A 13,824-nucleotide genomic window follows, 5' to 3' on the forward strand; every position below is an offset into this window, starting at 1 on the left:
TGGCAAGAGAAATATCATGATAATAAGTTAAATCACATGGCTCCAAAAATCCATGGCAACGTCTCCTATTGAAAAATCACACTTGCTCAAAATCGGACCAGCTAGAAAAATTTTATCTATGCAAAGTAAATTCACTATTTAATGCACATCGTCATCCACCCATCAATATTTCAACATCTTTACATCAACAAATTTGAATTACCCTGCCCGAAAATAAAAAAGAATAAAGAATAAAGAGGGAAAAAAAAAAAAAAAGAAACCTCCGTATACTGTCTGGCTGCCACGTTCGAACTGTTTTCTTTAGAAAGCTATGCAACATTGATCCTTACCAGAATCTTTGAGTTATTTAATTAATATTCACTTCTGGTTGTCGGGCACATTTTTTGGCACTCCGTTTTATCTATCCATTTCTTGTTACCAAGGAAATTTTTGATAGCTATATAATGTATCGAAAAGTAATAGCAGTAATTACGGTGGAGCTGTTTTACATCGGATTATAAAAATAGATACATATTTATTATTTATCTTAATGATTATATGATCATCAATAATGCTCCGAGCAATTCTAATATAGTCGGACCCAAAATAATAAATGTGGACGGCATAAATTCAACAGCCAATGGCGCCCAGCCCCTTATATATGTCCACCTCCTTTAAATATAAACGCATAATTACCCTCAAAGCAAAATCTTGAATTTGATTGTCTCCAAAATAAACAAGTGGCCCCTTGTATATGTTAGAGTTGTTAAAGTACAGTCTCGATCTTTATCTGTTCGTCAATTGCTTGAATGGATAGAGGAGTTGCTCTGCTCGCTGTTGGGTCATGTGACTGGTTCACCTTCAACATGGCAAATGACAGGAGCATTTGTTGTTTTGTTTTATCGTAAACCAAGAAGAAGCGATACAATAATTGCGGTATTGACAGTACAATTATTTAAAGTGATTCAAGATTATACAAGATTCTAAATTTAGTGTTGCGAAAGTGACTATCACAAACAGTTGTAAATTAAACGAAAATAATTTTTTTTGATTAAAATAAGATGTGTACTCTAAATAAATAGTCATAAAAATAAAATAATAAATTTAAAGTAAAAATCAACCATAAGAGACACAAATTTTATATAGAAAACTCAAAGCGAAATAAATTACGGGACCATAGTCCGATATAATCTTATACTATATTAATGAGGTTATAACATTAATTTTTCTCTAGATAATACCATATGCTACCAACATCAAGAATCTCAATGTTATTAGTTTACACTTTACAGTAACAGTCTAATAATTGTCTCTCTAACAAGTAGATATCTCAAATAATAGCCAAAGAGAGATAAAATTAAATTTAAGACCAATAAAATTATAGAGGATGATGTTAGAAATTTACTCTCAAAATTTATGAGAAAACGAATTTGATTTCACCTTCCGAGTATCTAATTAAAAATTGAAATTATTATTCCTAAATTGTAACCTCGACTGTTTTTTTCTCTCCCCCCCCCCCCCCCTTTTCTTTTTCACGCAGACGCTCTCCAGGGCAGCGGCTTTCACTTGTTTTTATAAACAAATTTCATGGCAAATTTCATTTATCTCTTTCAAATTTCTTTAATTATTTAATTGTTCAAATTTATTAAACTTTAAATTTAAACCACCCGAATGAGATGGACCAGCAATTGGAACACCAGTTTCCCCTTTACATCAAACTTATATACCTTAATGGTTTGTTGAAAGCCAAAAAAAAAAAAAAAAACATGATTGATCTGAGAACTGGATGCATGAGAATTGGCGTTAATAGGCGACAATGATGCTGGCTGCGGTTGGCACTGGACTAGAATCTCTGGCATCGAAGGACAAAGGGAAACCAGTGCACACGTGGCTTCAAATGAAAAAGATTGGCTTCTGTTTTATTGCGCTGGGTTTTAAAACTTTGGCCCAGCAAAAGTAACGCTTTCTTGTTCCAACTTTTCGTGGCTCTGTTTAAAACCACTCGCAATTAACAAATGGCAATAGTTTACACTTCCAAAGTTGAGAGGGCACAGGGACATCGCTAATGGGGGGTAACCTTTTTATTTTTGTTTCATTGTTATATACAACCAGGGACTGGATATAGATATTTGTTTCTACTGTTGTCCAAAGATCTACAGAGCATTAGATTTAAAAGTCCACCACTACTATTCGTAATATAAGGAGAGAAATCTACTTTTATTTATAAAAAAAGAAAAAAAGAAAAAGAAAAGCCCTGTTCATTTCGAACTTATGTCCTCAATATGATATAAAAATGACATTGAAGTGTTAGTCGAAATGGTGCATATGAGATAACTTTGTACAAAGCAACATGTTTCAAATACTTTTAAAAATACGTTAAAAAAAAAAATAAAGGTTTAGGATCCTATTTGTCCTTATCCATCCTTTCTTTTGGGCTAAAACGCGATCATTTTATTACTTTGCTTCGTTGATGTGGTTGATTTGCTTCATGTATAAGAAAAAAAAACCCATAAATTCTGGTAATCCATATGCACTGTGCGTGCGTAATATGTGTTCTTGTCCGTTATCAGTTAATTGACACGAGTCATGAACTTTTCGCTTTTCTTCTTAGGGGAGGCAAGCCTCTTAATATTGACACAAGTCAGATATGCTTTGGATAAGATTCATCGTAACAATTTATTTATATGGCATCTCGTAAATTTTAACCCTGCTTTTTGTTTACTGACATAATATGCCTTGATTTATATATACTATAAGTTGATATATAGTCCTTTCACTAACGATAAAATAATCTGAAAATATCTAATGCAATCTTCTTTGAGATCACACTGTGCACAAGTCAAGACAGTGATATGAAGTGATCAAATTGGCAAGTGTATGTGCATAAAAACAGAGACATGATCACATGAAGCATCAAATGTTGTAGTATCAGGACAAATAAAAGGAAATAACAGGAAAAAGTTTGCTTAAACTTAACCCTATCCGCTTAATTTTTCTAACCAAATGGGTGATTAATAAGTACCCAGTAGCATGTAAATAATATTAGTGCAAGGCCACTAGTGTTTTAGATATTAAAAAAAAAAAAAAAAAACTAAGCGAAAAGGTCCAAAGTGGGAAGCAAAATGATTGCATAACCACGATTGAGATTAAAATCCTCCAGAAATGTTGGCTTGAGAAAAGGGTTTGATCAAAGTTAATAGGTTGGGTAGGCACTCGCTCAATCCAAATAAATCCCAGAGAGGTGCATTATTATCGCCTTTACTTTCTCCGGGACCCAAGTTGATTGTAAGTTTTCTATTCTTTTTTTTTTTTAAAAGCAAATTGTAACTTTTAACAATCAAACATCACCTTTACCTAATCTTAATTATATCATTATTCATATTATGGGAGCAGAAAGTTATGCAGAGCCCAGAGAGATTAAAGCAGATTAGTAACTAATCTTTTTTTGACTTTGAGGCCAGCGCACATCAATTTAGTGTTTCACTCCTGTTAGTTCATATTACATACCATGTAATATACTTAGGCTTGAGGCAATTTATGCAGCATGTATGCCACTTACGAACAATATATATTCTGGAGGGAGTTTGCAATTGGAAGATGAGATCAGCCTAAGTTGGCTCATGATTCTCATCTAACGTCTATGGATTTACTTTAACCATTTAAAAATGGAGTTTTAAAGGTTTAATAACTATTCATAAAAGAGAACCTGCCGTTTCTGAAACAATTAAAAAGATTTAAAGAATCATGAAACATGATACGGACGCTCAACCTACATCACACTATCGTTCTAAATCTCCAATTAATGATGTTATACTCTAAAAAAAGATTTAAAGAGATTATCCAGCTTTCGTTTAATGGGTCATTAGGCACGAAAATCAGTAGACAGATATAATTATTCACCAAATGTAAATACGTGCAATATGCGCAATCTGAATGAAGAACAGGCTATATCGCGTGTCTGACGGAGCCTGGAAATCGAATTGCCCTATGGTCAGTACTGAAGAAGACAGTCTTAATTCTAATTCGAAAGAAAAAAAAAAAAAATATATATATATATATATATAATGATTTTCCCACAGTGAAAGCAAACTCTCTTTCTAAAGTTGCTTTGGTGTCGTTAGTTCAGGGTCACGTGAAATCTCTTTCTTCCGTACGCACAGCAGGGCAAGGGCAGGAGCTGGGCGTGAAAATTTGGTCTCAGACTCAGTACTGGGCAAGTCGATTTTACTAGCTTTCTTGAATCGATCAAAGAATGTTTCAACTTTCATGGGTTCATCATTAATCACAACAGTGCCATTTGAGCAATTAGGATATATCTTAATTTTACTATCAGTTCAGACTTCAGTGCCTGAGCCTTTTTCTTGTAAGCTCATGATTTTCCCATGCAAAGAAAAAACAGTAGCAAAGATTCACGTCCTTAACAGTTCACACCAACCAATTTGCTTTGCTGTGTTGTAAAGTTTTGGCAATTAGAAGTAGGATGATTAATTTTCCCAAATGGCACTCGTGAATTTGTGGTTCGAACCCGATTAATTAAAGGGATTTGAGTAGTTGAGAGTATGAAATTGGTTTTTTTTTTTTTTGGGGGGGGAATACTGGATAAAGAGCCAAAGGGCTCCACGTGAAAGATTAATCACTTTAATATTAATAAAGGGTGTGAATTATATGATATACTTTAAAATTTTCAGCATTAATTAATTATTGCTTTCGAAGTAACCATTTTCAACAGCATGATAATAACCATGGAAAGTTTACTCTTTGGAGGTGCAATTATATTGATTTCAAAACATCGTTTTGGTAACGAAAAGACCATCACATAAGTCATGTTAAAAAACGAGAGAAGAAAGTATAATCATAATCATAATCATAATCAATCAAGTGTAATCATAATCATAATCAATCAATCAATTGTCCTAAGAAGCTAGCTAGTTACAAACTACTTATTACTCAGTGAATTTCCACATCACGTGGTGGGTGTACACAAATTTTGACCAAATAATACAAAATTATTATAAGTTTCTTTAGCCTAAGGTTACAAAAATTGTCCAAGACAATTCAAAACTACAGTAGCTTCTTGCGTACTGATCATGGAACGTGCAGATAGATCATCACTCCAAAAACCAATATTGATGAGTGATATCAATACCCAAGACATAGCCGAAGAGACCTGAAAGTCTTGCCGACAAAATATAATTAAATTCTCCAAATTAATTATAGCCAATGGGAAGTTTTTAAGTAATCAGAATTATAATTAGTTCTAATGGGCCATCATAAATGATAAAACAAGTTTCACTTTTTTTTTTTCACATTCAACAAATTTGAGAAATTAAACAATTAATTAAAAATGTAAGTAACAGAGACAGAAAGTGGGCCCCTTTCCATTTCAAGAAAATATTAAAATATAAAAAAGGGGGAAAATTATTTATTTTAACTGTAGGTGGGGAGAGAGAGAGAGAGAGAGAGAAAGAAGCCAAGAACATACCTAAAAGAAGACATGTCCGTTAATCCACGTTGGCAGAGCTGTTGGGGTTTGGCCTCTGTCAGTCACTGCAACCACGTGTGCTCGTCCTGGTCCGGGCCGGGTTCGGTCCAAGCGTGCGCCGGGGGCTTCGTACGCTCACTTACTCCGACAGCCTCATTTTCAAAAATTTATTTATAATAATTTTATTATCCTGCTTATTTAGTCTATTTTTATAAAACAGAAAAGGAATCTCTTTTAAAGTTCTATAAAAAGGCGCAACACGTCTATTGAAATCTTCAGTTTCCATTCGAAAACCCACCTAAAAATGACAAGCGCATAAAAACTTACCCATAAGCTCATTAATTTCCTCAGTTTCTCGCCGATTATTTTCTCGGAAAATCCTCCTCCACCTCTTTTAATCTTTCCTGCCGCTCAAGTTTCGTTCATTTTTCTATCTTAGTCATGGATCCCTTCAAATTCAACAACGTCAAAGCCGAGAAAGCCAAAGCCATGAGAAACTTTAACCGTCAAAAAATCCTCAAAAAACTAGAAGTTTTCACGGCTTTGGCTCTGATGGCTTGGTCTTCTTATAATTACATCCCCGTCGCCGTTAAAATCTCAGCCGATTTCCTCCGCCACAACGTCGCCGTTTTCGGCCAGCCTCTCTACGTGTTCATCGCCGTCAACATGCTCATTGTAATCATCTCCGTTTTGTCCCTTCAGAAACCCGCGAAACAAGATTTCTACGACGAGTACGTCAGCATCACCAACCGGAGCTCCACCGCCACCTCAGCCAAAGACGACCAAAAACCGGCCCCGGAAGTAACTGTCTCGGACAATCAAATTGCTTGCGTGGATAATGTGGTAAATTCACCAGTTGAGGCCAAGGCTGCTGCTCCAGAACCACTGGAGGATTGTGAACTGCCGAAGCGTGCGGTTTCTGCGGTTGGTACAGTGACTGAGGCGAAGGAGTACAGGAGGACTCGATCTGAGAGGCTTGATAGGAAGGGGAATAGGCGGGAGGTGTTGAGAAGATCAGAGACGTTGATCAAGCGTGCGGATCAAGATAATGAGGGGAGGAGATCGAGTGAGATGGATGATTTGAGCAGTGAAGAGTTCAGGATGACCATTGAGACTTTCATTGCTTCCAAGAGAAAAACTTTAATTGAAGAGAACACGCTTGATCTTAAGCTTGAAAATAAACAAAGCTTGGCTCTCACTTTGAGTGCTGTTAACTAATTAAGGAAGGATGGATCAAGTGCATAACAATATCGTGGAAAAAACCAAATATTTTTACGGTGCTTTCCTTTTCTTTTTTTCCTTTTTTTTTTTTTTAAAACTGTTCTTTTATGATCATGGGATGTACAGTGATATGGTATAATTCCCCTTTACGAGGAATTAGAGGCAAAAAAGACCTTATCCAATTTCTGGCTTTTTTTTCCAATATCATTTTGTGTCTTCTATTTTTGTGCTGTTTTGAAATCTGACACGCATTTTCGTGGGTGATGTGCGATACTGAGGTGAGTTGATTGGTCAGGTCCACTCACGACTCATGCATATGGGGTTCATTTGCAGGATCTTTTACTTGTTCGTTGCATGGTAATAAGGTATATAGAGGATAACATATATGTATCTTGAAAGCAGATTCGAGATTTTGGGTGTACTAGGACTGTTCGCGTTGTCCTGTCCTTATCTATTTGCCACGGTTAGTTTGTGGAGTATTTGCTTTGTCTCCCCGAATTTTACTAATTTATTTTTCTTAGCTTCATTTTCGTTTACCCCTTAATGAGATTCATTCAATTGCTGTTTCAGCTTTGTAGTCCTCGGAACGTGAAAAGACTCCGTAACATAGTCAAATCAAGGCACGAGAGCTTATTAATTACTACACAATCATTTTGATTTCAACACGATTGATTGCCTCTCCTTATGACCCAAAATTTCTGGCTTTTTTCAAGTGCTAATAGAACCTATCTTTTAACGATGCAGAAAGGATGTGATTTTTATTTTTTATTTTTTAATTTAATGAAAGTTATGGTAATCTTCTGATCAGCTTATAAGAAAAAGCCACTATTGCTCTGTCTGTTTAGGCATGCTACTCTCTGGAGCATTAGAGTAACTTAAAGCAATTAGAAAGCTTTTGTCTTAATACCTTTACTGGGCCACAGTCATAATTAGCTACACTAAGTGGGTTGTTTGAGAAACTTTTAATTTATTTTACTCTGGATTCAGAAAAGAAAATGATATTCTACGCATGCAAATCAAGGTTACCACTTCCGCTGTCTCGATCTGCCTCTCTGGTAGCGACATGTCAAAAATTACATTCCAATTACTATTCTTCTTTTCATTTTCCCATTATTTCTTTCTTTCAACTTATTTTCTGCTTTTCCGGCGACCCATTTTGAAGGGAAAAAAGAGTTGTGGGGGTAGCCAAGAAAGTTTTAAGGGAATGGCCAGTAGTGTTTGTTACATTTTATATATACATGCATATATATATATATATATATAATTGTGGTGGGGCCTTGGCCTATTAGTATTTTGTAATTTGTAGTGACTTCTTTATGATGATTAGGGATGGCAAAAATCCCCACGGGACGGATATTCTCGGAGATTTTTTCCATTTGAGGAGGGTATGAGGATAATTTCATACCTAATTTTTTATTCGGGGAAGGGACGGAAAATTTTTTTTACCCAATTTTTTATTCGAGGAGGGGACGGGGATGAGGTGGAATCCTCATTCCCTACCCATTTCCCCATTTTAATTTTTAATTTTTAAAATTACTAGTAAATAAATTATAAAATTTGAATTATAAAATTATAAGTACTGGTAAAAATAAAAAAATATCAAAATATTTATATTATTAAACTTTTAGGCCTAATTAACTAATTAAAGTCCTAAATTTTTATTTAGGACATTAAAAAGACCGAACAGATTCTATTAGCCCAAAACTTTTGTTTTAATTTTAATATTCATTAAATATTTTAAACTTAAATTTATTTTTTATTTATCTTAAATCTATTTTTTATTTATTTTTAGATGTTATAATTGCCCACAGCAAATCACAATTTTAGTATCTAATCTAATATAATATTTGCTCTTGATTTACTTCGACTTAACTATTGTGCTGTAAAGAGAATAGTCCACATTTATAAAGTGCCCACGCCACCATTGAAAAGTTAATTTTGAATTTAAATTTGATTTTATTTGTAACAATTTTGTATTAGGCTATTAATTTGTTCATGATAGTTTGTATCCCTTGCATGCTGCGTTACTTATTAATTTAATGTATGTGACTTTTGTAATGGATATTAATGTAAGATATATTTTGAACTTTACTTTTATTTGAATTTTTTATTTTAATATAATTAACTCAAAATCGAAAACAAAAAAAAATGTATTAGTTATTCGGGGATCGAGGACCTTCGGGGATCCCCTGTTATTATTCAGGCCGGAGGGGGATGGAGATTCTCTTAAATAATTTTGACGGGGATGGGGAGAGGACGGAGACATACGCAAAATATCGGAACTGGGTACGGGGAGAATCGGTCCCCTCCCCTCCCCTCCCCATTGCCATCCCTAATGATGAAGCAGCTTTGCGCTTACCCACTTGTTGTGCCAGTACTAATACAAAAGGTATAAAGGGTTTCTCTTGTATATGAGCACCAGCAGTTTTTTTCTCTTTTGTTGTTTCTCCTTTGGCACTTGCAGCTTTGCACCAACAATTAATTGTTCAATACAATAACAACTCAATAATTTGTTTAGCAGATCGTACAAATAGTCCTTTGGCCCTTTAGCAGGGTAGGGTTTTAATATGCATGCTAACTTTTCAGCTGGCTTTCATTGTTTTATCCGACCCCTTCACTTCATGCCACTATTTCTTACATAGCCTTTGTTTATAATGCAGAAATATTTATATTACCTTCTCTGTCTTTCTTAGCCCTACAACAGCGTCATCAGTACGTGTGGATAGATAGATACATGAAATTTAAATTTTCGTGGGTGAATGCCTGCGGTTTCTTCTTCTTCTTCTTATTATTATTTAGACTTCCCATAAGTCAATTGTGATGTCAAACTGAGAACCAAAAAAAGAAAGAGTAAATAAAGAAGGAGAGCGTATGAAGATTAAGTAAAATTGTTTAAAATGTATAGTTGTACAAAACCAAGTGATCTGATCTTTAAAAATTACTTATATATTGAAAAACCTGTACCCCTCTTTGTTAGCAGTTTAAAACAACTATCTTTGTCGATATTTGTATTTGCTTATGTAGTTGCTGGCTTAAATTAAAAGTTGTGTTTATGTGGCGATGAAGACTTCTGTTATTCTGATAGGAGGCTGGTTCAAGTCCAATGTGAGTTGACACTATTTTAGTAAATAATAACACTATTATAGATTGAAAAGAAGTGAAAAGATAAACTAATAAAACAGAACAAATAACATATATTATATCACAGTAGCTGTCGCATATTGGAGCAAATAATAGCTAGTCAGCTACCATACTTGACCCTCAGAATTTTCAATTCTTTTATATGCTCACTAGCTGTCATTTGTCCAAAAGCACTTGCCACCAATTTTCTCTTTCAACAAGGAACAACCGAATTGTTTCTTCTCATTCTTCTCACAAAGGCGCAAACCATTGGCCTGCTTTGCTGTTCATCATAAGCAGCCTTTAACATTTAGGGCTGGGCAAAAATAAAACCAGTTGAGTGGATATTACATTAAAATCTCTCTAACGGTACAGGATTTATACTTGGGATTAATTCAGAATTTGTTTTTTTTTTTTGGGGGGGGGGGGGGGGTGTAAAGTTATAAACCATTAAATCTTAGAAACGCAAACACCGGATAAGCATATTTGAGATGGTATCTAGCTAGCTAGATAGATTACAGAGTTGGTGAAAACATAAAGAGGACTAAAATCTATAATCAAATAAGAAGGTGTTTGATTCGACAAGTCAACATCAAGTTTAGTAGATTTTAGTTGAAGAAAGAAAGTTTAATCCATGTTGCATCCTGAAATTGCAGCAAATCTTAAATCACAACGAAATAATTGTCCCCACACTTGTTTATAAAGATAATCGTACGTGGAGTCTTTTAATGTTTTTTTAATTTTTAGTGTCAAGATATTTAATGTATATCTGTGGAATGACTTAATTAGACAGGACAGGCACTATTTAGTAGTGTCACGGCCGGAAGCTTGAGCAACTTTTTCTATAATTTTAAGACAAGTTGAACGGGGAAAAGGATGCCAGCATTGTGATGGTGAAGCTGATGATGCAGAAGCAGTCAAGCGGAGCTTCCTTTAATATTTAACTTTTATACCATATTTAAAGATATGATTTTTCTCATTAACATATGAAAAGAAACTGCAATTGAGTTGAATTTGGTTGTTTGGTTGCTGAGAAACTACTCAGAGAAAATTGATGAACATTCTATATCTATTTTTCAATTCATTCAATCGTAATTGTCTCATAACAGACTTTATATATATACATGATGATTAGTAAGAGCTACGACTAACTAATTTTGCATTTACATAAAAAATTAACCAATCAAACCAGTAAATGACTAACTGATACTAACTAACTACTTTCATCACTGCTTAATAGAATTGGCCGACTCAGCATTGTTGACGTGGCATTGCTGATGTGTCTTGTCTGCTGGCTTCCTTCCTCTTTTCAATTCAGCACAATGAGCTCTCGATCAAGCACAAGAGTTATATTAGATTATGTCACCAATGAGTATCGATTCAAATAAAAGCAAAGCTAATCTAATGATTACACTCGATCGCCCAACAAATAATGAGAACCTGCTGCAGCAATATATACAAAAAGTAGAAAAGGCCAATGAGGATAAGGAATTTTGACGAACTTAATAAAATGAAATGGAAAAAATGTGGTGTCAGGCAGATACCTAACTTCTACTACATTATGCAAAATTATGAGACTGGTATAAGATGTGAGATTTAATTCTTTTCTGGGGTGGTTGTTGTGCCATCTGCTACTAAAAGTTTGAAGCTCAAGGCAAGGGGTCGGCATATGGCAGCGAATTTTGTTAAGATAAAACTAGACAATGTTTGCACACTGAGCCTCGTAACCCAGTGGTAACAGTTTTCTTTCTGTAACTGTAGGGATTAATTCTATACTCTCTCTAAAATAGAAATAATTTTCTCCCTGAAAAAAAAAAAGAATTATTAGTTTTCTCTTTATCATATAAATAGATATTTGAACCGTGCTACAACGGCAATCATATCCATTGGTTTAGTAAGTCTCTAATTGTTTGCAATTACTGCACGCAAATTTGCAAGGTCCAACCGCACGGCACCAACGTGTCATTGAGCTGCTTTTATTCTTTGTGGAGGAAGGGTGACCACTGGGTTACGAAAATATTTCTTGACACAGCATGACAATTAATATTTAAAAATTGTGTATTACTAATATTGGCTTATTTAAAATAGAAGATGCACTGTGCGAGAAGCGAGAATTTGTGGTACGTGTTGTCGTTTGCCTATTGATGTGTGTGTCCACATTCCGCGATAATAGTTGATTCTTTGTTTTTGGATTTCTTGGCAGACAGAAAAATACTTCATATATTATTAATTTATGTAGACGGGCATCGGTGGACGGATTAATATTAATTGTAAGGATGCTTCCGTTGTGGACTCAAACAATTATATGATCAAACAAAGCTATACATATATAATTAATTAATTAACATGTATTATCCAAAAGATGAATACCACATCATACTTAACACTAGTATTTTTAAAAAAATTTAAATTATTATGTATATGATTTAACAAGAAATTATAACAGATCAGTTAGGAACTTGCTAAACCGGACTGCTTTAATTTTGACCTTAGCTTATGGGTACGTCATTAAAAGCAATGCAGACCGAACTCAATAAATTGACAGGTATGAATTAGGTAAAATCCTGCCTAACTCCAACCTCGAACAGCCCAATAATCTAAGCACACACAGAAAACTCCTGATATTCTGCCCTTTTCTAATCTCGATCATGCCAAAATCCTTTTTCGTTATTTGATTAAAAAACCATGCTTTCAATTTTATTTATTATAATAATAAGGAAAATTATCAGCCATATACCCTTAAATGACACCAGTATCAAACGTGTTACAACACTTCGCTTATATAACTCGTATACCTTAAATTGACAAAAGAGTTCTGGCGTCCACTTTTTCGTTTACTACCATTAATAACTTAACAGAATTTGAGCAAAATGATTATTTTACCCTTTAAACTCAAAATGAGGTCAAATAAATAAATTTACCTTGAAAATTAATGTAAATTTTCAATACACAATTTTTTTATTATTTTGTTATTAACAATACATTTTTTATTAAAAAAATATGAATTATTAATGGTACATATTATTAACAATTATCCATAAAAAATATTCATCTTATACCATAAAAAATTATTAACAACATATTATTTACAATTATACATATTATACCATAAAAAATTCAAGTTTGATCTTGGAGGAGTAGATCTTCAATAATTTAGGTTAAATTTTGGAGAAGTAGATTCAATTGTAAAGTAATTTTTTTTTGAGCAATTATTAACAATTATCCGATAAACGGGATGACATGTCATTTTTATCAAAATATATCATATGACATGTCATTTTTTACTAAGTAAATGGGATGACATGTCATTTTTTAAAAAGATTAGATTACCCTTATGATGTCAGCGCTCGCAAACGTCAGTTAACGGATTAGTGGACGGCATAAGTGTTTTGTCAACTTAGGGTATATGAGTGATACACTTGAAAATTGTTATAGTATGTTTGATACTGGTGTCATTTAATGGTATATAACTGATAATTTCCCTAATAATAATAGTATCATCTATACAAACTTTATCCATGAAAACCAGTATGAAAATGCTATTTTTACATAATAATGATATCCCAAAAAAAATTTCAAAATTATAACAGATGATTTTTTTTTTTTGTCTCGTTGTAGCTTTTTTTTTTTCCCCCTCTAACACTCCTTTAAAATTTTTACAAAACGGCATTCTTTATATTTAGAACTCTTTCTTGATGAAAATTGCAAAAAAAAAGGACAAAAAAATTACACTACAGTTTTAATTAAATTTTATTATAATCTAGAATAAAAAAATTAAAAATAGGGTTTTGTCAAGATATTAAGGGGGTGTGAAAAGCATTACTCTTTAATGTGATGCATGGTACGCTGTCTATTGCGCTGTTTATGCAACAGCCACACTTCTCAATTCCAGCCTTCACGGCCCTCGCCCAACGGCCCAAGTCAGATCAAACAATGTTTGGGCTTGAGCTGCGCTAATATTAGTCGTTAGCTCTTGAACTATTGACACAATCTCATTAATCTCATAAACTCCCATATTATTA

The 13,824-nt window shown here is 33.8% G+C and overlaps 1 protein-coding gene across 1 annotated transcript; it reads left to right on the forward strand.

Annotated features, from left to right (window-relative positions):
- Positions 1-5,495: 5,495 nt before the first annotated feature.
- LOC18042589 lies at positions 5,496-6,797 on the forward strand. The gene has a single exon (XM_006434974.2). The coding sequence runs from the start codon at positions 5,903-5,905 to the stop codon at positions 6,677-6,679; it is 777 nt and encodes a 258-aa protein (XP_006435037.1). The 5' UTR covers positions 5,496-5,902; the 3' UTR covers positions 6,680-6,797.
- Positions 6,798-13,824: the final 7,027 nt, after the last annotated feature.

Source organism: Citrus clementina, unplaced genomic scaffold (genome assembly GCF_000493195.1).
Source record: "Citrus clementina cultivar Clemenules unplaced genomic scaffold, Citrus_clementina_v1.0 scaffold_5, whole genome shotgun sequence".
NCBI lineage: Eukaryota > Viridiplantae > Streptophyta > Magnoliopsida > Sapindales > Rutaceae > Citrus > Citrus x clementina.